The following is a 26,255-nucleotide window of genomic DNA, read 5'->3' as shown; positions in this document are numbered from 1 at the left end:
TATTTTACTTTTAAGTGACTTCTCATAGAACTTTATTTTTATAATATCAATGTTCAGATGGAATTCTTCTTTGGAATTTTTTAAAAATAAAAATATTCTAGACCTCAAACAAGATAAATATGAAATAAACATTAGTAAAGCTACATGGTGCTATGGAAATGTCCTGATAATGAAAATAAGATTTGGTTTGAAAGAGAAGTGTATAATCTCAATTTTGACTGCTTCCCTTGTATTTCTTATAGCCTTGTCTAAACAGCGAGTCTGGTTTTGGTGCTTTCACACACAAGATCATGCAGTGGACATTCAGGAAGTTTAGAGGGAAAAAAACAAACAAAAACCCCTTTAAAAACATAAAAATGTCCATATTTGTACATAAAACAATTTTCTTTTCAGATGGGCAACTTGCTCCCTCAAATATTTTCAGCAATTTCCTTTTCTGCCAACCCATCTTGCTGGCAGCAGTCCTGGCACAAAACAGGAAACAAGGACATCAGATGATCACTTATGGCACACAGCTAGAGCAGAGCACAAATGCAATTCAAGTATCTATTCTTTCTGATTTTATTTTCAACTCAAAAAGGAAAAATGTCCTCTCTGCACCTTGAGAATCCATCACATTCTTTTGCTATCCTATCTGAAAAAAACTTAGGAAAGAATACTATAGCTGTAATGATTTAAAGCCATATTAAATAACAGAAACATTGCTTCTTTCATACTAATTCACATAAATTGGAGTTTTCCTCCCACTTTTATTTTTACCACCACCAATTCTTCAGCAACAGAAAGTTTAAAAAACAAAAACAAAAAATTCACATTTTAAAGATTTTCTTCATCATGAAAGCCAGATACCTTTTAAAAATGAAATGTAACAATTATGGATTACTAGAGATGCGAAGTATACAGGTCCTTGGCCACAACCTTTTGATTTTTAAGTGATGCTGCCCATTCCATTTTTCTCCATGTTGTCTGGAGTGAAATCCAATTCAACTAAAGCTAGATTCTAATATACTTGGCACCCTAGCTGAGATTCTGAACAGGTACACGAGAAGCATGAAGGAGAGCAAAAGCTTGGACAAAGCCTCAGCGAGATATCTCCAGTTAGTAAACTATTAATATATCTTAAATGTTTTTTTCTTTGTTTTCCCCTCAGTTACATGGAGGAAATACTTCAAAAGAGAGAACAAATGGCTAGAAATGGGAAGATTGCGGACTGCCATCTTGGTAGGCTTTGGGAAAAGTTACTATATATAAATTTAAAGGATGCAACAAAAAATTCCCAACGCCAACTACTCTGAGAAGTTATGTTTCATAGAGATGTAGTATCCCAGAGTACCATAACTGAGAAATGGCAAGGTCACAATAAAGAATTTTTTTTCTAATCTTAAGGAAAACCGTACACTGACAGACTGAAAGGCTGTAAAGATCATAGAACAATGTGCAAATTAACTCCAGGTAACAAACTGGGACTTGGCTCTCTTGAGCCTTACGCTCATAGTCATTGGGAACCTTTTCCTTACAAATTACTCAGGAAAAACCCTCACTGAATTCAACAGAAATGTTATCCAGGATGAAGCTACATACATACAGCATTTCAGCAGACACTGATGTACACCCACCCCACCAACACTCTATACTGCTCTGAATGCACACACAGGTACATGCACAGCTAGAATTAATTCCCCAAGAATCTGAAATGAGATAAAGTAGTAAAGACATGGCTATGCAGCAGATGACTTAGAATAATCATTGTGATCCACTAGCTAGGAAAACCAGACTAGAAGTCACAAGACCTAGGATTTATTTCCAGCTCTTCCACTAACCTGCTGTGTGACCTTCTGCCTCTTAGTTCCTTCTGTTTGTAAAACAATAAAAAGGATAGCTTACTTTGTAAAACAATTAGATTTGGTACCATTAAGAACAATGACGAATGGCAGAAAGATGGCAATTCTAGATTTTTTTCCTCCTTGCCTCATAAAAACCAAGAACAAATTCAATCATAAAAGAAGGAAATTCAAAACTGATAAAAGAAAACACTTTTTTAGACTCTGCATATGCAGACTGTGGAACTTATTGCCACAGGAAGGCCCAATTACTTAAAAGAAAGAAAAGGATTGGACTACCTATGTGATGAAGAACATCCAGAGTTATCCTTAATAACAACAAACATCCTGAAAGGGATATTAAACCTTCTTCTTTAGGGCTTAAGAGATGAGACCCACTTTTGGAAGAATAGAGAAGAGTCACCATTTGCCTACACCAAAATTAATTCAGCTTCCTCTGAAGCCTCTAGATCTAGTTCTGTTGGAAATAAGATACAGTGCTAGATTGGACCAGAGCTGAAATCAGACTTCTGTTTCTTTAAAGACTGAAATGCATAGCATCCAGGTTGCAATCTATAAAACAATTATGCATTAACTTAATATGTCTGAATAAAAGCAGTTCATGTTCCAAGTTGCTCTCACATTAAATTATTTTTTATTACTATATAAACCTAAAATTCAGAAAAATCCCAGAATAACTCAACATTTATCAGGTGTCTATTCAGGGCATGATTTTCTTTTTAACATGTATTACATGAGGGTTTTGCTATATACCTCATCTTGTTAAAACTACAAGTCACTGCATCACACCACATAGAACCTGGCTAATAGATCAAGATGATCAGAAAAAAACCGCTTTAACTCAGCTTTTGCAATAGAAAAATAAAAAAAAATATTTATACATTTCCGTCAATTAACATGTATTATGCATCTGTTTTTTCCACAACTAGTGAAATTAAATGGAGGTTTAACATAAACTTCAATAATTCCAAAGGCATAAGTTCCCCATTACTGTATTTGCTTTTGAGATCCAAACACTTACATTTCAGCAGTTATTTAAAAGGTTTTAATTACAAAATGGCTTTAATTCTTTGGAAAATAGTTCAAATACAGGTAAAAATATTGACTGCACACTGTTCTTTCTAGAACTCTCACATATCATTTTCAAAGGATTTATCAGAAAGTCAGAGTCAAATATGCACATATGAATAGGATAAAGTACATTTGTGAACACATCTGCTCTCCTAACAGAGATGGCACCCATTTTCATTTACAATACAGAGTTTATCAGCATTAACAAGGCTTAAGAGGCAGCTTCTTGCTAATTCTGACTGCATTACAAAACTGTTCAAAACTTCAAGATTACAGTACCTGTATGCTAACCATCACTACAAAACACAAGTCCCAGTAGACATGGACAGATGCCATCAGGGGCTAACTTTGCTGGACAAGGATTTTAGGGTGATTTATTTTACAAAACAGGGACTTGCCCACTGTGATGCACTTTACTTTTGATTTACACTGAGTAAAGAAAAAAAATCTTTCATTTATTAATTCAGACTGCAATACAGTAGGCTGCATCCATTGATGCTTACCTAAACACTCTGTTTGGGTATAGCGGTTTTATTCCACCCCTCCCCCCCCAAAAAAAAATCAACAACTTTTTTGTACAGTATTAAAACACTATAGTCCAATAATGATGCTTCCCACATATATAAATTGTTTTAGTACCCTAATCATACTATGTTTTAAAATTTTGATTTCAAATATTTTATTAAGCCAGAAGAGTGAAAAACATTTTTGTTTAAAATTAAGCCCTGCACCTACTTATAGATTTTCCCCATTTACACATAATATTGTGAAAATGTGGGTCCTATCAGTAACACACCCAGGCTTAGACTCCAATAGCAAAACAAGCAATTGCCACACTATCATGCTCTCAGGTGCAGCCTACCTCATTCAAGCCCAGAGCTCAGGCATGTCAAACTGCAGCCGTGATGCTGAATGAGATGCTAGGTGGCTGGATGGGTGATGCCGCTGAAGGGGGAAGGGTGACTTAATGAACAAACAGGATGAACACGGGGCCTGTCCTGCACCTGACAACCCGCATCCTAAGGCGCGGGGCCGCACCGCGGACTTTACGCGGCTCTAACACATCTATGAACACGGCTGCTATTGAGACACCCGGGATGGGGGGAGCGTCCATTTGCCCGCCTCCCTTTTGCGGCGATTCAATGAGAAGCACAAACCTCCAGGTGACACCGGGAATGGGAAAGTTGACTCCTCAGCGGGGAGCCCGAATGGCGCTGGCCAGCACCTGACGCCTGCTCGCAGCCTCATGGCTCCAGAGCACCACGACCCACAAGTTTTCCTCACTGCGACAAAAAAGGCTGAGGACCTGCGGGGACCACGCGCACCCGCCGCCCGCGCGAGGCCGCCTCGGGGTGCGCACGGCGGGCTCGTCCCCGCGCACCTCAGCTCCCTGCCAGCCTGCGGCCCGGGGCCTCGCGGGCCACTGCGCCAGGGCCCGAGCCCGTGCGAGGCGGCAGGACGGCCGGGCCGGCGGCACTTACCAGTCCGTGTGCGGCTCGTCGATGACCAGCAGCAGCTTGAACTTCCTGGCGGCGGCGGCCGAGACGGAGGAGGCGTCCACCAAGCCGGCCGAGGCCGCCGTCTGTTTCACGGCGTTGGAGAGCGAGCTGAAGAAGCTGCTGCCCGCCGACTGCGGAGCCTGCTGCGGCGGGGCCGACTGCGGCGGCGGCCGGCGCTCCGAGCTCGGCGAGGCGGAGCAGGGCGCGGCGGGCGGCGGCTGCTGCGGCTCGGGCCGCTGCAGGTCGGTCATGTAGCCATTGGGCAGGTTGGCGATGAAGCTGCTGTCCGAGAGCCTGCGCCGCAGAAAGTTCATCATCTGGCCGGGCGGGCGGCGGCCCCACCGGCGGCGGGAGAGCCCGGGAGGGCGCGGGGCGCGCGGCACGGAGCTACCTTCTGCGGGGCTGCGGCGCTGGCGGCTGCTCCTCCGCTGCTGCTCCCGCGCGTCTGCTGCCGCCGCCTGCGCCCTCGGCCGCTAGGGGGCGGCCGCCGCGACTGCTGGGCTGCGGCGCTGCACCGGGGGCCGGGCGGGGCCGGGCTGCTGCGTCGCCGCGCCTGTGCGGGGCCGGGGCTTGGGCGGCTCGTCCTCCGCCTGCGCAGCGCCCGGCGGGGCCCTGCCGGGGGCGCTGTTGCCCCCGCTGTGGCTGGACTCTCGTGTCCCCGTGGGGGCCGGGGCGAGGGTGGGCTCCTGCCGCCCTCTGCCCCCCACGCGGCGGGAGAAGGGCACCGCGGAGCGCAGGGCCCCTCCCGCCTACTCGACGCAGATTTTTCTCAGTTACAAACGAGGCCGGAGCTGTGCTAGGGGGCGCGGGGTCGAACCGAAGAATTTGCCTGCAGGGACGCCGGGGCAGGCTGCAGGCCGGGCAACGGCAGCGTCCTGCCCAGCAGCAGCTGGGGCCAAGGTCGTGCCGCTAACACCTGCGCAACGAAGTGGGTGGAAGGGAGCTCCTAGATGACAGTGAGCCAAGAAGTCAGGTGGCTCCCTCAACACTGCCCGACCCGACTCGAAACGGCGCTGTGGCTGCTGGGCAGTTGGTTTTAAACTTTGGGTGGAGCAGGAATGAAAAGGGAGTGCACCCACCCTGGGATGCCTCCCGTCTCTGCAAGAACTGCAGACACTGACAGGCCGTCAGCAGAGCAGAGGCATCTCTGCTGCTCATGTGAGGAATAAGGGTCCAGGTATGGCCTGGGGTCCACTCTGTATTCTACTCTCTGACATCACTTCATCTGGTTTAGTTTTATGTATCCTCATCACAGTCAGCAGAACATGTAACTGCTTTGTACAGTCTGACCTGTAACGGATCAGGTGGTGTTATAACTGTTTAACTCTACTGTTAATTCTCATGTGTCATTTCAGCAGAAGCTGTAAATAAACTCCTCTTCTTACATAATCATAAAGTCAGTGTACACTGCCACAGCAGAGTAGAACATGTGCATGCCCAAGGCAGTTTCACACTTCAAAAAGTTTGAGCTTGTATCAGTGTAATCTTACCCCTGACTCTCCTGCGTGGGTAATATTTTGTTCTGGGATGATTACAGCATCCCCAAAATCTGGTTTAATCTTAATTTATTGAAATATAATTTAAACTTTAATGTAATTTTTTGTCTGGAATAGAGATGAAATTTATGTTCTACACTGCATTTGACAACTGTTTAGAGATGACGTATCACAAACACTTGAAGCAAAATAAATGTTTTCTCACATTATAGGGGCTAGTCATATGTTCCAAATATTTCACCTTTCCAGTTTCTATGGCTACATTGGTGGGATGTAGCATCCTGCATAAGCCTGTTTAATGAATCACTGCATTCATAGATGTTCATTTAACACCTAGTGGTAGAAAATAAAATTGACCCAGTTAAATGCAATTCCAAAGTGTCTTTTAAAATCATGTGGTTATACCATAAACACATCCTGAAGATAAGAAAATGATTAAGACAGACATGGCTCATTTTTCAAAATCGCTCTGCTGCCAGTATTCTTTTGTGTTTTGCATTAGGGCCATGGGAAGCTTAAACAAGTGAAGTAACCTGAAGTTAAGGATGCAGTTAAAATGTCTTGTTCACTTCACCAGTCAATGGCTGGCACTGCTGGAAGATGTTTGGAGCCATGTGAATGAATGAATTCAGAGTGAATTTAGGACTGGAGGAATACAATCAGGGAGAATGGCTGGATTTTCATCAATGCCATTAAGACTTATTAGAATTACTGAAGATTATTTTTGTCCAATGTAATGAACATGCTTTCATAGTTTCATAGTAGCTAGGGTCAGGAGGGACCCGATCAGTTCATCTAGCCTGGCCCCCTGCCACAGGCAGGAATGAATGCAGGGTTCACAAGACCCCAGACAGGTGATCATCCAACCTTCTCTTGAATTTGCCCAGGGTAGGGGCAAGGACCACTTCGCTGGGAAGTTGGTTCCAGATTCTGGCCACCCTAACTGTAAAATATTGCCTTCTGATTTCTATCCCATCTCCATCAGCTTATTAACATTGTTTCTCGTCACCCCAGGTGGTGCTGGGGAGAATAGGGCTCTTCCTATTTGCTGATGCTCTCCCCTGCTAAGTTTGTAGGCAGCTACCAGGTCCCCCCTCAGCCTCCTCTTGCCAAGCCTGAATAGGTTCAGGTCCCTCAGTCTCTCCTCGTAGGGCCTGAGGAGAGCATATGAAAGTATTAAATAATGTTATCTATGAGTAGACAGAAACACACACACACAAAATGATTTATTACATTGACACAACAAGTTGTTGACAATGATGCAATTACCTTATTATTTCTTGATTAGCATGATCCTTGATCCTTATTTTCCCAACAATTACACATGTGCAACTTTCATTCATTTCAGTGGGAATTACTCATGTACGTATGTTAGGAATAGGAGGCTCCAGGAATTTTTAGTCATCACTACTATCATCACTAACAATGCATCCTCTCTTGTATTAAAAAAATCTGAAACAAATTAGTAGGACTGTGCAGTTGCAGGTGGTGATTTGATCTGGAGGAGATTCAGCCTGATTCAGTGGCCAAATCTCCAAATCCAAATCAAATCAGGGAACCTATTTAGAGGTCCACATCGATTCAAAGCTCTTCGAATCTTTGGAAAAGATTCGGAAAGCTTTGATGATTTGGGCAGTCCTGGATGGCTGCAGCAGAGAGCTGCAGCTGACTTCAAGCTGGTAAGTACTAGGGGCTGGGGAGTGAGGGCTGAGGGAAGGGACCATGGGAGGACTCCCTCCATCTCCCCAACCCCCACCTGCTCCCCCAGCCTCCCCCCCCACAATGGCTGCCCCACCTGCTCCAGCTCTCAGCATTTTTTTAAAAAAAGCCCCACTGCTCACTGGGTGCTGCTGGTGGGGGGCAATCCTTGCTGCCCCTCGCTGCATGGGGGGCTCTGCATGAGCCCCCTGCCCCCCCGACTGCCACCCTCCCATGGGTGCCCTTGCCGGGCCAGCTCTGGCCCTTTTTTCTTTTCTTAAAGGGAGAAAAACACTGCAACTCACCACTTCTGCACGAGCCCCACACATGGCGCAGGGCAGAGGGGATCGCCCCCCGCCGGCAGGAGCGGTGAGTCCGGGGTTTTCTCGTTTGTTTGTTTTTTCTTAAAAGAGCCAGAGTTGGCCCAGGCAGGGCAGCCATGTGGGGGCTGGGGGAGCAGGGGGATGAAGGGCTCATGCAGAGCCCCCCCCCCATGCTGTGTGGGGCAAAAGGGATAGCCCCTCCACCCAGCAGCACCCAGTGATCAGGGGCTTTTTTTTCCCCCCCCAAAGAGCTGGGGTGGGCAGGGCAGCCATTGCCAGGCTGTGGGGGATGGCCCCGGGCGATTCAGCTGAATCAATTTGGAACAGTGATTCAAATCAGCGAATTGAATCACTGTCTGCCACACTGGCTAAATCCGAAGCAAATACTAGCCACTTCGCACAGGCCTACAAATTAGTGTTCCTGATTGTGATGAGACAGTGAGTGTTATAACAACACCTTCTTGTTCAGAACTCTGCATGGAATCAAGTCTGCTGGTTTTAACTGTCAAAATGAATTTATTCCTTTCTACAGCAGTTTGCCCTGTAAAGCCAACACTGGGAGAATGAGCTGTAGTCCGTTCAACTGTGCACACAAACAGAAATATTAACTAGGTGTAGACTGCAAGGCTAAACATCTCTTCTCAATGTCAGTGATGCCATTTTCTATTAGGTTAAGACACCTACAACAAAAGGAAGTGGTAGGAAGAAAATTAAACTCTAATATTCGTTACTATAAAATAGCACATAATAATAATGAAGTCATGGAGTAAAGCTATTTTATTTAAGCTTCTTGGACATAAGATCCTTCAATCCTGGTATATGAGAGTGAAAAACATCCATATTCTGAGGGTTGAAAATTGATTCTCTTTCTGTGGGACTTTCCACAACAACTCCATGGTTTTGGTGGAGTTAAAGTCTGTATTAATTCCAAAAGACATTTTCCATTTATAGGTGTGGCAAATAGCAGCCATGTTTCATCCCTGCAATGGGTCATCTTCTTGATTGCAAATCACCTTAGTTGTACAATTTTGGAAGGTACTGTATGCTAGGCTTTCCTCACCTCACTTCAGGGAAGACTCTTAGGCCCTTTGAAGTTATCACTTAAAACATATTTAATAGTTTATACCATTACTTAAATTTTATCATAAAACTTATCTAAAAGGAATCTTTTACTTTTATTCTTAACAACTTTGTTTCCAAACTGACCAAAGCTAAAAGAGATCTTCTGAATAATCCTTGAAATGCTGGATTCTCAAACATGGTGCTCAGCTGGAATGGATTAGTCACTGTTTTTTTACTACTTTCCTTAGTAATGCTTTTCTCTTCTTTCCTCTCATCTCCTCTCTTGTCTTCTCAAAAATTTAACAAGAAGAGGAAAACACCATTATGGTATCCCACTAGGTGTCCAAGTTACTTTTGAGTATTTCAGTGTTTGCCATTGCTAAAATTTAGATGGTAGCACAGTTCTTGTGCCCCTTTAAGAATTTTAACTGTATTGGTTCAAATTTGGTTGAGGAATTGGTTGAAAATCTCAAAATATAGGGTAACTTGAGTGATACTCACCATGCCACAACAGTTTTCAAGATCCTAAGGAAAAGAAGGAGAATAGCAAAATCAAAACACAACTTCAGAAAAGCAGACTTTAACAACTCAGTGAGCTGGTGGGCAGGCTCCCAGGAGAGGCAAGTCTATGGGGGAAAAAGGGTCCAGGAGAGATGGTTGTATCTTAAGGGCAATATATTCAGCACACAAGAGCAGGCTATCCCAAAGTGAAGGAAAGATAAGAAGTGTAGCAAGAGGCTAGCCTAGCTAAAACAGTGAACTCTTCAACGAGTCAAAACTTAAACAAGAATCTTACAAAAAGTGGAAACTTGGGCATATTACTAGAGATTAACATTAAATTAGACCACATGCATGCAGGAAGAAAAATCAGAAAGGCCAGGCATTGAGTTACAGTTAGCACAGTATGTAAAAGGGCAACAAAAAAGCATTCTACAATAATGTTAGAAATAAGTAGAGGACCAAGGAAAGTATAGGTCCTTTACTGAATGAGGAGGGCAATAATGGTTGCTGCAGAGAAGGCTGAAATATTTCATGCCTCTTTTACTTCAATCTTCAAAAATAAGATTTCATTCAGAGTGCAGTGGTAACAAGGATAGGGAGAAGACAATCAGTCAAGAGTAGGGAAAGAACAAGTTACAGATTACTTAGAGAAATTTGATGTTTTTAAGGAAGCAGAGCTAGACAGAATGGATCCTACAGTCCTGTATAGTAATTGTTAAGTTAGCCTTCGTAACACCCAAGCCAGGAATCAGCAACCTTGTAAAGTGGCAGGTTGGGTACTTGTGACCTGGCCACTGCCATGGGCTGCCAGTCTCCGCCCCCACTGCTGATTCTCTGCTGCTCTGATCCCCCTCTGTTCCAAACCCCCCTCTTTTTAGTGAATGTTGCCAAAAAGCATAGACAACATCAACAGGGAACCACAAATTTGGTGACTTTAAAACTGCTCTTTAAAGTGCCCCTTTAAGTAGCTGCTTTAAACAGACCTCGTTTAAATTTTCACCCTCACCCCTGAATCAGAGGTTTGCAGGCCAGATGCAAGCACTATGCTGGCCATATGTTGCCAACCCCTGACCTAAGCCATTTCCATTCAGGTCAGAACGCTGTATAGATTGGCAAAAACAAAGAAGTTTGTTACTGTCAGGGAAGTATTTGGTAGCTGTGTTGGTCTGAGACAAAAAAAGAAATGCAAAACTCTAAAACTCTTGATTCAAAGATAATACCTTTTACTAGACTAACTAACAACTTTCAAAAAATTAGCTCTCTTTCCAAGTTTTCAGGCACATGCACCCTTCTTCACTGTCAAGCATTTGGTGGTCTCAGTTAAGTTCCTAGCAAAGTAGTGACCTCCTCATAGACCTAGACAATTTATCTGTTCTTCAACTAGTGGTATCATCCTTTTGCAAACAGATATGGCTCAAGAACTTCACTTTTGCCATTAGAAACAATCCCTTCAGGTCTTTCACTGTCATTGCCATACTTGTTCTGTGGACAGTCTATAGTTTCATAGTAGGTAGGGTTGGAAGGCACCTGAGCAGATCATCAAGGCCGACTCTCTGCCATGGCAGGAAAGAGTACTGGGGCCAAATGACCCCGGCAAGGTGTTCAGCTTCCTCTTAAAAAGACCCCCAGGGTAGGAGCCAGCACCACTTCTCTCGGAAGTTGGTTCCAGATCCTAGCTGCCTTGACCGTGAAGTAGCACCTCCTGATGTCTAGCCTGAATCTACCCTCTGCCAGCTTGTGACTGTTATTCCTAGTCATTCCTGGTAGTGCTCGGGGGAACAGGGACTTCCCCAATGCCTGCTGGTCCCCTCTGACTAGTTTGTAACAGGCCACTAGATCCCCCGCATAGCCTTCTCTTGTGGAGGCTGAACAGGTTCAGGTCCCGCAGCCTCTCCTCATAGGGCCTACCCTGCTGCCCCCTGATCATGCGGGTGGCCCTCCTCTGGCCCCTCTCCATGTTATCCACATCCCTCTTGAAGTGCGGTGCCCAGAACTGGATGCAGTACTCCAACTGCGGCCTGACAAGTGTTGCATAGAGGGGGAGGATCGCCTCCTTGGACTTGCTTGAGATGCATCTGTGGATGCATGACAAGGTTTGGGTGATCTTCCTAACCATGTCCCCACACTGTCAGCCCATGTTCATTTTGGCATCAATAATGACTCCAAGATCCTTTTCTGCCTCTGCACTGATGAAAAGGGAGTTCCCCAGCCTGTAGGTATGCTGCTGGTTCTTCCCCCCCAGGTACAGTACCTTGCACTTGTCAGTGTTGTCACCCATCCTATTCTCATCCGCCCACCCCTGTAACTGGTCTAGGTCCAATTGCAGCCTATTCCTCTCTTCTAGTATGCCCACTTCCCCCCACATCTTAGTGCTGTCTGCGAATTTGAACAGGGTGCTTTTTACCCCCTCATCCAAGTCACTGTTGAAGATTGTCCCAGGGAGCCAAAGCAGGACTTACCGGCAAAGCAGGAAGGTGAGCACGTGGCGCCGCCGGAAAGACCCGCACAGCACGTCAGCCATTTTTTTTAATGCAAGTGTGCCCGGAAGATGACATCATCGGGAGAGGTTGGCCGGCGAGGATAAAAGCAGCAGCTGCGGCAGCGGAAGGGAGAGAAGGCTCCATGGAGGAACTGGGACCGGGTCCACCAGCAGGAGGGGCAGGGAGCCCCAGGGCAGAGCAGGTAACAGCTCCACCGGAGAGAGGGACAGAGAGCCCCAGGGAGGGGCAACGACCGACTCCACCAGGGAGAAGAGCAGCAGCGACAGCCGGCAGCAGGGCTCCGGACGAGCAGAGACAGACAGCGTGGCTGGAGGCTGCTCCCAAAGGAAGAGAAGCAGGAAGAATGGCCAAAGAGGGCCCCTCGGGATACGGACCTGAAGACAGCGTGACCCACAGGTGGAGTGCTAGGGTGGAGGTGCAGGGACTCGGCCACATAAAAGGGGGCGAAGTCCCGGGAAAGCCCTGAGAGGTTGTAGCTGAAGCGGAGATCACCGCCGAGCCACCGTGACAGGAAGCTTGAAGGGGCACTAGGGAGATTAGGGGCCAGGGACAGCCCAGGAGGACCGAGGGAGGTCTGGATATGATCCTCAGCCTGTAGAAGGGCTGAGAAGCTGGTCTTTAAGTTTGTTTGTGGATTTGTTTTCCGGTTGAAGGATACCTTATCAGGGACAGCTGAGGAGGTATTTTTGTAGAAATAGGGTCGAGGGTGCTCTAGGGAGTCCAAACCTGTGCCGTGACCTTGTACAGGGTCAAACAGGGAGGAGGAAGGAAGAAACGTGGGTCAGGCTGGTCAGTGAGCACCCAGACGAGGATAGGCCAGGTGGAGTGGGAATATCATCCCATCACCAGGAAATCGGACCCACAGAAGGGAAGGCACTAGAGGGGGCATGAGGCCGGGTGCAGGGGTGGTGGAGCCCTGTGACATGACTACCAAGGGATCCTGGGCCATGGAGCACATCACGAACCGACCTTGAAACTGAACGTAACATCAAGTCGTGGCGGGTGAGAACTAAGGCGGGGACTAGGCTGAAAGAGATCTGCTCCGATCCCATAGTAATCCCAAGAGAGAAGCGTCATCCCTCTATAGAAGGCAAACCACACATGGGTGAGAACTTTAACCTGACGGTCACAAAGATGTTGAACAGTGCAGGTCCAAGGACTGAGCCCTGCAGAACCCCACTGCCCACAACCCTCCAGGTCAAATAAGACCTGTCCACCACCACTCTCTGGGTGCAGCCCTCCAGCCAACTAGTGACCCATTTGACTGTGTAGGTGTTGATGCCACAGTCTCCTAGTTTAATGAAAATGGGGTAAGAGACAGTGCAGAGCTGACAGTAGAGAACCTTTCAATAAGAGTCATAGATTGTAAGGGGCTGGAAGGGACATCGCAAGGTCATCGGGTCCAGCTCCCCTGCACTAGGTAGTAAAGACAACTGGGGCCAGGTGACTCCAGTGAGGTGACTGTCCAGTCTCCCCTTGAAGATTTCCAGGGTAGGCAATTGCACCACCTCTATAGATATAATTCCACAGTATGGACACCCTGACTGTGAAGAAGTTTTTCTTACTGTTAAGCCTAAAATGCTTTTCCAGGAGTTTGTGGCCATTACTCCTGGTTTTCCCCAAGGGTGCCCTGGTGAATAGTTGCACTTAGTTCTCTTTAAATTATTTTAAAAAATAATTATGATGATGTAAATCAAATGTTCCAGGGATTGTGTGCCTAAGAAAAGAAGTATTAGTTTCCCTTTCATAGTTCTACCTACAGTTTATTTCCATAATTTTATAGGATTTTACAATATTTAGAGTGAATCTGGGATAAATTAAAAAAGTTAAATTTTAAGGCACTTTGAAGACCAAAAGCCCTTTCTAGTATATACAGATTTATATACTTAAAACATTTTCTCTCTGAGGTTCAGAAAATATTTTGACAGCTCACTAGATCTTTATGAATTAGATAAATTTGATCTTGGACCCATTTAGAAACAAGTCCCTTAAGCATCAATAAATTTAAATGACTTGTCCAAAACATTGAGTCATTGTCACTACTAGGATTACCACACAGATCTTACTCCCAATCCTGTCTTCTAACCTTGAAATTTCAATACATCAGGGATCAGATTACTGACAATTAAAAGTAGTAATGTTGTCTCATTGCAAAAAGGGCAGGGGGAAGATGAAGCCCCCTAATTAATGCACTAATTAATGATGACTGCCTATATGTGTTCACGCTGGAAGTGTATGCAAGTGATTAGAAAAGGATCAAGCAAGAACAACCAAAGGACCATTCAAAAAGATTAGGGAAATTATTTGAATCTATATTCTTTTGCTACTGTCATCTAATTCTGAACTTTAGGCTGGGTAATGGAATGAAGAAATCTGTTATCCCCAAATTAAGTTAACATTTTACAAATAATTACTTCAGTCAAGTTATACCTGTTAGAGATCAAGGTTCACTTGCATGCTGATCGCTTATACAGATTTCATTTTAATAAGATTTAAATTAAACCTGACTTTTTAGCAGGTTTGACATTACATGACATCTCAGCCTTTAAAGAAAATTATGTTTAATGTGAAAACATTTTGGATTACTCTTTTCTTCTAATGTATTGTTAATCAGATATTGTATAGATTGATAGAAATTAGAGACAGAAAGGCCATGTCCAAATGAGTGTGGACGTTTGCTTCCCCAGGAACAAGCAGCTGTGGCACAAGGTGTGGTGTGCCACTGCTGCTTGTTCCTGGGGAACATCTGTGCCACACATCCTCTGGCACATGACAGTTAACCCTGGGTGGCACAGGAGAGGCTGAGGCCAGCAACTGTGCTGGCCCCAGCAGCTTCACCTGGGAACTTGGGGGTCTTGGAGAGCTTTATCCATGGTGCATGACTCCAGCTCTGGGCAGCACACACTGCCTCCATGTCTGCCACCCTGCTTTTTTAAGGTGTGGGTTTTTTTGAACCTGGGATCTCCTGGGGTCAACCCCCCCACTCCCTCCCTACCTCCCCACCCCCACCCTCTCATGCTGCAAGGTAGCAGCATGGGGAACATCTGCATGTGTGATCTCTGGTACCACAAACTGATCCATAGACGTTCATCTAGATGTAACCAAAGAGTCCATCGCAGTCACAGGAGAGGAGTTTTCTTTTCAATATATGTTCTAGTGCTTTTCCAGGTTTGTTTTTAAATCTTGGAAGCCATGTGGGCTTTCACCCACCACAGACAAACTATTTCATGGTTTAATTGAGGAAAATAGCTTTAAATGTTTATTATTTCATACCATATTCCTAGTAGAATATTACATTTGTATATATGCATGCAGCTACTCTCATATGCAAAAATAAAGACAGCTGAAGGAACAGAGGATAGGTGCTGTTCATGGTAGCAGCCATTGTTTAGAAAAAAAAGAATATTTCAAGTTACTAGACCGATAACATTTCTCTAAAATGAATACATTTTCAATGGAGCAATTCAGTAAGGGTATCAATGTTGCCAAGTGTTTGGGTAACTAAGACGGGGTAGGTAGCCAAGAGAGGAGTTTTGAAGGAGTCCCTTTTAGTTACTGAGGAAGCAGTGACTAGTACAGTTGTATATTCCCCTCTTTCCCTTTTTGCTCACTTTAGCATCTTTCTCCACACCATTCCTGACACCACTGCATGTATTTGACTCCATTTCCAAACACCCAGCCTCAGTTATTCTCCCAGTCATCAACCCCACATCAACCAGGTTCCCTGTTCACTCTTCAGAACACTCTTCTGACCAAATCAAGAGGTATCTTTTCCCCTGCCCTCAGTCTAAGAAAGGGGAAGCTAAGAGCAACAGGCATGATCTTGTCTTCCCATTCTGTAAGCCTATAGGTGGTATCTAAATTCTAGGTATGGTTTGTTGAAAATCTCTACATCAAGATAAGAGGGGAGAACACCAAGGATAATGTCAGAATGTATGTCTGCTATAGACCACAAAGCCAGGAGGAGTAGGTGGATGATTTTTTCCCCACCCCCCTCAAACTATCCACAGGATCTGCTGCTGATGGGAGACTTTAATTGCTGTGACATCTGCTGGCAAAGTAACAAGCAGTCCAGCAGGTGTTAGAGTGTCAGAAATCACAATTTTGGTACCAATGGTGGAGAAGCAAAATAGGGAGAAAATTCTTCTCCATTTGCAGCTAAAGAATAGGGAAGAATTGGTTAAGAATATGAAGGTGAAAGGCAACTTGGGTTACAGTGACCATGAAATGATAGAGTTGAAGATCCTAAGGAAAAGAAGGGGAAAAAAATGGATCAGCATAAAGAGACTGGATTACAGAAAAATCAGACTTTAACAAACTCAGGGAACTGGTGGGCAAGATCAGGGGGGCTCAGGGAAAAAGGAGTCCAAAAGAGCTGGTTGTTTCCTATAGAGACCATATACCAGGCACCAGAATAGGCTGTCTTAATAGGAAGGATAGGAAGTGCAGCAAGATACTGGCCTTCCTTAACAGCAAACTCTTCAATGACTTGAAACTTCACCAAGCTGGGTGAAATTGCAGATCTGAAAAGAGCATATGCAAAGTCCTGCACTTAGGAAGGAACAATCACATGTATAAATATAGATTGGGGAACAACTACAACTGGCAAGGCTGCATTTCTGCAGAAAAGGACCTGGCCATAGCAGTGGACCACACCCAGAACATATTCTCATATAAAATAAGCCAAAAGTATTCTGGGTTGTATTAACAGGAGTGCTGCTCACAAGATTATACACAGACATCCACATCCAACTGGCCAGAGAGGTTCCAGTGAGCTTAGGCATGAAAGCTTATGATCAAATTTCAAAATTCATCAGAAGCAACAGTCCTAGAAGCAGTTTTATAATTTACCTGATATATTAACATCCTGCTGCAAATCCAGTGACATTTGTTCACATCAGGGCACTCAGCCTCTGGCCCATGGGGTTCCCCATTAATCTGGAACTTTGGCAGCAGGGGAGCAGTAGCTCTCTTCCTAGTTGCCCTGTTTCCTGACCCATGAGGAGCCCTAGCCTTGCACACTGGATCAGCATGCAGGACAAGGCAGGTAGCCGTACCAGGCTTCAGGGCCCAATCCCAGTGTGGGGGACTGAGCAGGGACAGTGATAGTTCGCCACACAATCTCAGTGCACAGGGCAGAAGAAAGTGATGCCAGGCCCCCAGGATCCAATCCCAATGGGAGGGGGCATTGCTGGCCCCCCAGGATCCAATCATAGCACATGGAACAGATAGGGGAAGCGCTAAGGCCCATGGCTCAGTCCTAGTACACCAGACTCAGTCTGGCCTGTGGACTGGCCCACAGCACCCATCTGGCCTGTGGGACCAAAAGGTTGAGCACCACTGGTTTATGTAAACACTGAAGGGAAAAAAAAAAAAAATCAGTGAAAAATACCCTCTTTATGTTCCAATCTTTGGAGTATTTGCTGCCCCCCTTCTTGAAAAAAAATAAACAAAAGCTGACTGCACAGGTTAAAAATACCAATAATGAAATAGCATGAAATGGCATAATTGTGTTAATTTTGTATTGATGTTTTCATCTGTGAAATAGTGCATCTGGGTTATAGGTCAAACAGAAAGGTTTGTAAACAGTCATGAAAACAAACCAGACACTCACTACAGAGCCAAATGTCTACTAAGGTATGCATGATAAATGAGCCATTAGGAGTAAATAAGATCTGCATATTGAAGATGATGCACGTATGGAAGATAATATCCCACAATCCAGACAACTACCTAGCAGTCCTAGGACAGATTGGCACTCTGGCTGAAGATTCTAAAAATCAAATCAAAACAGATTACAACAAGGCCTGTGTATTAGCCTTTATAGGCTCAAGAGAAATCTAAGACTGTTGTGATTGAAGTGGATCTGTTAATATAAAAATTCCAAAATTAGGGAATCTGGCTTCTAGAAATGTAAGACAAAAGCAGGAAATGCATGCCAAATGTTGATTTTAAACAATAGCAAAACTTAACAGAATAGAAAAGGTTTATATCTTGAATTACACTGCTATGAGAGAAAAATCCAGCAGTGGATCTATGACAAAGCTTTATAAATTTTCAGACACTGAACTACCAGGGATCCTACACTGTGATGCTATACAGTACTACTCTAAGTGAGGTCAGTGAAAAAAAATTGATGTTTGACTAAAATATAGAACTTCACAGCCATATTATTAAAAATAATCAGTTGTCCCTGTCAAATTTCTCAGTCACTAATTAATAGCGGAATAGTGAAGGCTAATATTAGTGAAGACTAATATTACTAAAATTGTTTTCGCAAGGCCCCAGTTGAAGTACTGCATCCAGTTCTGGGCACCACACTTCAGGAGGGATATGGACAACATGGAGAGGGTCCAGAGGAGGGCCACTCACATGATCAGGGGGCAGCAGGGCAGGCCCTATGGAGGATAGGCTATGGGATCTGAACCTGTTCAGCCTCCACAAGAGAAGGCTGAGAGGGGATCTGGTGGCTATCTATGAACTGGGCAAGGGAGACCAGCAAGCAATGGGAGAGTCCCTGTTCCCCCAAACACCACCGGGAGTAATAAAGAACAACAGCCATAAGCTGACAGAGAGCAGATTCAGGCTGGATATCAGGAGGCGCTACTTCACAGTCAGGGCAGCTAGGATCTGGAACCAACTACCAAGGGAAGTGGTCCTCGCTCCTACCCTGGGGGTCTTTAAAAGGAGGGTAGATAGACACCTTGCCAGGGTCGTCCGACCCCAGCATTCTCTCCTGCCTGTGGCAGGGGGTTGGACTTGATGATCTTCTCAGGTCCCTTCCAATCCTACTAACTCTGAAACTATGAAAGACACTATGGAAACCTTCCCAGTATGTTAGCAAGTGTCACTGAATTTCAAACTATTCTGCAGCTATCAAACTCACATTAAGTGTTTGATACTGCACCCTATAAGAAGGGGGGAGTTTTGTTACTGAACAGATCTGGGACCTCTTGCATCTGTTTAGCAAAGCCAGATGATAACTCTTGATATTTAAATGCGTTTTCATATATCTAGACAGCGTCTGTTTAACCATAAGAAAAGAGTATTGAAAATCTATTTCATCTTAGCACTTTGGAAAGTAGAAAGGACATATCAGTAGCTATTTACCAGAACGACTTATTAGGGCTGTGCGAAGCTTCAGGTGGCGATTTGATTCAGAGGAGATTGGGTCTGATTCGGTGGCTGAATCACTGAATCAGAATTGAATCAGGAGACCAATTAAAAGGTCCAAATCAATTCAAAGCTCTCCAAATCTTTGGAAAAGATTTGGAGAGCTTTGATGATTCAGACAGTCCCTGCCCACTGCAGCAGGGAGCTGTAGCTGGACTCAGAGCTGGTAAGTAGGGGCAGGGGAGGGACCCCTCCCATGGCTGCCCTACCCGCCCCAGCTCTTGGTGCTTTAAAAAAAGCCCCACTCACCAGGTACGGCTGGGCGGGGGGGAATCCCCACTGCCCTATGCTGTGTGCGAGGCTTTGCCTTGAACCCCCAATCCCTCCTCACTCCCCCAGCCCTCCCATGGCTGCCCCACCTGTCCAGCTCTGGCCCTTAAAAAAAAACAAAAAACAACAAAAAAAAAATTAATGAGAAAAACCCTGAGTCTCACCACTCATGCAGCAGCCTCAGGGCTTTGGGGGGCTCATGGAAGACCACCCCCATGTGGTGTGGGGCAGCGTGGGGCATCAGGGACTGCCTCCCACTGGCAGGAACACAGAGGTCGGGGTTTTTCCTAAGTTTTTTTTTTCTTAAAAGGACCAGAGCTGGAGCAGGCCGGGCAGCCATGGTGGGGGAGCTGGGACAGTGAGGGAAGAGGCTTGTGAAGAGCCCCCCCTGCAGTGTGTGGCAGTAGGGGACAGTGGGGATCGCTCCCCCCCCAAGAAGCACCTGGTGAGTTTGGGTTTTTTTCCCCCTCCATTTACTGGGAGCTAGGGTGGGCGGGGCAACCATTGCCAAGCTGGGGGAGTGGGTGGGGGATGGGCCTGGGTGATTCAAAGATTCAGCCCATTCAACTCAGGACAATTCTATTCACTGAACCAAATCACTGTCCCCTAAACCCCCCCCCCAAACCCCCCCCAGCCAAATCCAAATCCAAAGTGAATACTAGCTGCTTCACACAGGCCTACTAGTTATCCACCTGGAAAGTACATCTAAATTTCAGATGAGTAAATCAATAATGCCATATTTACTTTCAACATATTACTTATTTATATCAAAATCGAAACATAACATGGCTGGTGATGACACTGTATACATCTCCTTTTGTGTCGTGGATTATTTCTCTTTTATAATAAAATGTACTAGATATCATATACAGCAGAATAATGATATGCGTAATTGTCACATAGTTAGTCCAGTACTTTATCTGCACAGTTAGTCCCACTGATGTCAACAGCACTTTTGCATGACTGATTAATCTCATTAAAACAGGTTTGTAGGATCAGTTCCCAATCAGCATAAATACTAATATTTTCTTTTTTAAGAAATTCAAATTTAACTTTAATGCATTTTTTTTATAAAGGGCCTTTTTCTATATTATAACTTAGAACCTTAGAACTGCAAATTGGGGGACCACTGCCTAGGCTATAGCATTGCAGAAAAGGACTTCAGAGTTGCAGTAGACCACAAGCTGAATGTAATTAACGCTGTGATCAGTTCACAAAACAAGCCAAAGGTATATTGGATCGTCTTAAAAGAAGGTTTGCTTTCAAGTCAAAGGTAGTGATTCTTCCCCCCCATTCAGCAATGTTGCCTCATCTAGAATATTGTGTTCAATTTGGGGGAACCACACTTCCAGAAGGATTTTGAGAAATAGAAAAGTCTGGCAGAGAGCAGTAAAAATTATTAAAAGGTGAGGAAACTTGATTTACAAGAAAAGGTTGAAAGAATTGGGGGATGCCTGCATGTGTGGTATGTGCGGCTTGTGGCACCAAAGACAGGTCTGCAGTATACTACACATACCTGCTCATCTCGACATGCCTGTAACAGGGAACCCTAGCCCTGTTACCAGAAAGCAGGCCATCCCCTTTAAGACCAGAACTTTCCGGTCATAGCCTACTGGCAGGGTAGCGGTTAAAAGCTGAGCCTTGCTGGCTAGTCAAGTGACTGGAAGTGGGCAGACCAGAACTATAAAAACCCTGTGCTGAGCTGACTAGAGGGGATTTTGGTGGAAGAGGGGGTGAACTTCTTATAACTCCCAGTGAAACTGAGGCAGCCCCACAAAAAGGAGCACAGCAGACAGTGGGAAGCAGAAGCACAGAGCCATGGAAAATGTGAGCTGGCAGACTATATTCCTTAATTTTATTTTGGTTATAGCCCATTGGCTTACTGTTTGTGTTTGATTGGTAAACTGGTGGTATGTAGTTGAGGCTGTAGGGGAGGAGGAGGCATGATTAGTGCCTTGGGGCACAGTCATAAAAGGCCAAAGGGCCCAGGCACACTAGTGGGTGCAGCTGTATAGGGCTAGTGGCCCAGAGCTGGCTGCAGGAAAATAGGACTTTGAAGCCAGGTCCTAGTGGGTGGATCTAGGCTAGTAATCCAAGCTATAAGAAGGGGGGTCAAGCCTGAGGAGGCAGAAGACCCAACAACTCAGTGCCCAGGGGAACAGTGTGAAAGGGGGAGCAGAAGACCTAGTGCCGTAGTGAGCACAAAAGGAGGGCCACAGGCCCAGAGAGTATTAGGGAGCTAGGTCCTCAGAGTCAAACCCTAGGTGGTGGGTTTAAGTCAGTAGGTCTAGCTAGAGAAAGGCAGGGGTGAGAAGACAGTGGTGGCTGAGAACCCCAACATAGAAGTACAAACAACATCTGCTAGGCATGGGGCATATACAGGGTAGTCAGAGCATGCAAGGACAGCCCTAGTCATCAGGTGTACAATAAGTAGTCCCTCGCTTGTAAGAACACCAAAACAATATTTACATCAAGATGTGGCAGGTGAGTAAAAGCGGCATACAGGACAAAACACAAGAGTGAAGCATTAAAGGACTTCAAGGGTGCCCCTTACAGGCTGCTAGAAAGCCAGTGGGGATGGCAACATGTTATAGTGCCCTATAAATCTGTTGGTGTCACTGGACATAACCCTAGGTAACTCAGAGGGATGGAAGACCACGAGTGTTGATGAAGCCCCTCTGCTCTAGGCCCGGGCAAGCCAGGGCCCCCCCCTTCCTGAACCTTTGTAACCCTTTCCTTGAACTTTTTGTAACCTCCTGTAATACTGGAAAAACAGGATGCAAGCTGAAACTCCCTAAAACTGTTATCTGTGGAATGCAAGGGTACCGCTCAGAGAGAGAAGGGAGGAGGGAAGGAGATTGGTGGGATGGAAGCCAACTAGTGGAAAACTACTGCTGGAAGTGACCAGGGTATAAAAATACACTGTTGCAGGGCTAGGCGCGCAGGATTTGAGACCATACAGTCTCCCTGCACCTTTTACTTGAGCTCAAATAAACTCTGTCTACTTCTCCCCCCAGTGTGTTTATTGGCGCGATGCACACCGGGCAACGAACCCAATTGTTGCCTCCCTCGGGCACCCTGTGCCGGCAACAAGTCTACTAAAAACTCTATAGGTTATTTTAGTTAATAAACATTGATTTGACACTGCTTTTATAGCAGCAAGTTTGGAGCATGGCTGAATTAAGGTTGCAGGAAAAAAAGCTTTGAGCAAATATGAAAAAAGCACCATGAAGTTCTATATAATGTTCATATGACAAGAAGATACAAATGAAGACGTTATAAAGCTACAAGTGGCATAATTGATGGCTATGGGATGACTAGATTACAGCAGCAGATGAAACATGTAAGATATATTTATATAGTTTAACTTGCTCAAGATGTATTCCAGTATGTAATCTTATGGTAAGTTTACATACTGGACTATGTAAACCTATGTCTTATTCCAATTCTAGTGCTGAAATATTATTTTCAGTGCTGAAAATAAAAATAAATGATTATTCCCAGTGCTAAGTTATTATTCCATTGCTTGTTCCATTTCCAGTGCTGAATGCATACAGCTATCTTCAGATTTTTGGATCACAATAAGTTTTACTTTCTGTACTAAGTAGTTGGTTATTTTAAGGGTCTTCCCCCTTAGTTTGGTAAACATGTCCATAGTCTTCTTTTGACAACTCTCCTGCCACACCTTGATGGGAAAGTTTTTAAATTAGTAGGCAACAAAGAGATTCAGAACCATATAAACTAAGTTGTTGTAACAGGGGAGCCTACTAGGGCCAATCTCTGCGTGGCCCACCCACCTGTTCTTGGGATAACCTCCTGTCTTCTTGCCCACCACACCTTGGTCTTAATAAAGATATGTAATTAGGCAGGAGGCTGCCCACTTTCTGCCCCACTGCTAGGGGGTGTTATCTATGGCTCCATTCCTTCCCTACACTGCAGCCTAAGCCTCACAGATGACATCATGATGTTCTCATAGGAGCCAGTCCCCCATGATGGGCCCCAGAATCCTGCTGTAGGACCCCCAACTGAGTTCCTCCCTTCAGGCGGACTCTGCTGCCATCATACCGGGCCATATATCTTCCTGCCACTGGTTCCCCTTCAGCTGTGGTCCCCTCACTAGGACCTTTGGCTCACACTAGCTCTGGACCACCGCCAGGCCAGTCGGGACCCCAGGCCCCCTGCTCTTGGGCATCCCTCTTGGTGGGCCTCCTTGCCCTTCTGACTCTCCTGGCCCCCACCTGGGCCAGTCAGGGGAAGCTCTGGCAAGCCTTGATGTATGACCCATATTCTTATCCTCGGATCCCCCTCTCTGGGTCCTCTTCCACAGATGTGGGGAGCTGGGGTTACCTCACACTACAACTGGTGCCTCAGGGTGTCATAGGGAACTTTCACTCCCACCCTGGGCAGCAGGTCGTGGTGCTACTACTAGTGTTATATTCAACCCAAACTCTGCCTCCTTGCATTGGAGGACTTGCTGGGGTCAGAACTCAGCTCTCTCTCTCTGGCTGAGCCCCCTCTCCCTTCACAGGGTTCCACACACTGCTCCCCTTCACACTGGGGGCTCCACACTGCTCATAACACCCCCTTTACTCAAGGTCTTGGGGCTGCCCTCGATAGGTAGGCTCAGGTGGCCATAGCCATGCCTGGCCCCCAACTGTCCTCCTCAGGGTCTCAAACCCTTGCAGAGCTTGGGCAGCCTTGGCCACACCTGGCCTCCAACTCTGCTCCTCAGGGCGTGCACCCCCACAACTACCTCCAGTGTACACAACCCACCCAAAGGTGAGGGCTAGGGGTTAAGGCACCCTGACCCGCCTTTCACCAGGGTGATCACTGGCCTGGCACTTCCTGGGGGCTCCCGCACCACTGGGAGCCCCACCAGGCCACCCACTCCTGGCAGGGTGTAGTTTCTGTCCTACCCAGGACCAGGAGCCTCCTACCATCCCCTATAGCTCCTCCCTTACCTCCAGATGAAGTTCAGCAGCCCTCAGACCAGGCAACATGGTTGCCTGCCCTCCAGCAGCCACACTGCCTTGTTTATATAGGCAGCCCTGAACCTAAAATGGCTGCCCTCATTAGGCACCTGGAGGCTGCCAGCTCCAGGGCCTTAAAGTGGCAGGCACACACAGTGCCCTGCCACAGTTGTATTTCTCTCCCAGACTTCTTGAGATTAGCCCTAGCGTGGTCAAATGCATGGTATATTCTTCAGTTACAGTCCACAGACATGATATCAAAGTCCTTTGAATAAGCAAGCTGGCTTTAGCCTTGCTCACTTTAACAGTATATACCTAGATTCCTAGATTGTAAGGCCAGAAGGGACCATGGAAGATCACCAGGTCCAGCCTCTCCACTAAGCAGGAAAGATAACTGGGGGTCAGGTGACCCAAGCAACATGACTGTATAGTCTCCTCTTAAAGATTTCCCAGGTAGGTGATTGCACCACCTCTGAAGGGAGCTTATTCCACGGTCTGGACACCCTAATTGTGAAGAACGTTTTCCAAATGTTGAGCCTGAATCAGTCTTCCAGGAGTTTGTGGCCATTACTCCTAGATTTCCCCTTGGGTGCCCAGCTGAACAGTTGCTCACCGAGCCCTTGATTTACTCCCCTAGTGTAGTGATAAGCTGCTACCAGGTGCCCTCTCAGCCTTCTTTTCTTCAGGCTGAAAAGTCCCAGATCCCTTAGCCTTTCCTCATATGGCTTGCAGTGTAAGACTCTGATCATATGGGTGGCTCTTCTTTGGATTCTCTGAAGCTTGTCCATACCCTTGTTAAAATGTGGTGCCCAGAACCAAATGCAGTACTCCAGCTGCAGTCTCACCAGTACTGTGTAGAGTGATAGAATCCCCTCCTTGGTTTTGCTGGAGATGCATTGATTGATATATGCCAGAGTATTATTTGCCCTACTGGCTACAACATGACGCTGCTGGCTCATATACATATTGTGGTTTAATATTACCACCCTTTCATTCATGGTGCAAATCAGTTTGGTGCCACCAAGCCTGTAGCTGTGCTGGGGGTTGCTTGTCCTGATGTGGAGCACTTTACATTTCTCGATGTTGAACTTCATCAAATTCTGATCCACCCAACTTGCTAGCCTGTCTAGGTCCACCTGTATCTCTAACCTACCTTCAAGTGTGACCATGCTTCCCCATAACTTGGCATCGCCTACAAACTTGGCCAGTGAGCTCTTCACCCCCACATCCAAATCGTTAATAAAGATGTTGAAAAGTACTGGACCTAGTATTGACCCCTGCAGGACACCGCTGCCCACTTCTCGCCAGGATGACTCAGTCTTGTATCAGTCTCCTATAGCATCCAGCCCACCATCTCTGGATCAATTAGTCCTTCCAGACTAAAAGAGAGGGCTCACCTTTTTCATCCACTGGTAAGTTCTGTCTGCTCTTTCCAAGTAGCAACTTTCCACTTCGCAATCCTCTGTCAGTGAGACTCTGCGCCTCTGCGCAGATTTTCGCACCTTGCTCGGCTGCTGTCACTCTCCCTATCCCCTTCTGGGGAACTATGCTTACTGACAGCAGTTTTCTCCCCTCATTTCCAGTCAATAATGGTGCTTTCTTTTCAGGTGAGGAGATCTCTGGATAGTGGGACACATCTTGATGACACCATTGCCCCGGAGACCCATGTCCTGGACTCTCGGTAAGTATTAACAGTAATGTCCTTCATAACAAGTTGGAGCTTGTCTCTCTGTTACGCTTTCTATATTTTTTTTCATTATGGTAGAAGTATAGATACATCTTAAGTGTTTTAAACCTTGGTTTTTAAGGGCAAAATGCAGCAGAACTCATTTAGATAAAATCTCCGTTAA

At 45.7% G+C, this 26,255-nt stretch overlaps 1 protein-coding gene across 1 annotated transcript in view; it reads right to left on the bottom strand.

Annotated features, from left to right (window-relative positions):
• Window positions 1-5,788, bottom strand: part of SYN2 (synapsin II) — a 568,232-nt gene extending 562,444 nt beyond the window's left edge. The window contains exon 1 of the mRNA XM_090021234.1: window positions 4,394-5,788. Within this exon, the coding sequence (XP_089877360.1) occupies window positions 4,394-4,728 (335 nt within the window). The 5' untranslated portion in view covers window positions 4,729-5,788. The remainder of the gene's footprint in view (window positions 1-4,393) is intronic.
• Between the last annotated feature and the right edge of the window lie 20,467 nt (window positions 5,789-26,255).

Source organism: Crocodylus siamensis, chromosome 11, assembly GCF_052110815.1.
Source record: "Crocodylus siamensis isolate JL-2025a chromosome 11, ASM5211081v1, whole genome shotgun sequence".
Taxonomy (NCBI): Eukaryota; Metazoa; Chordata; order Crocodylia; family Crocodylidae; genus Crocodylus; species Crocodylus siamensis.
This window is presented reverse-complemented; position numbering and strand designations above follow the sequence as displayed.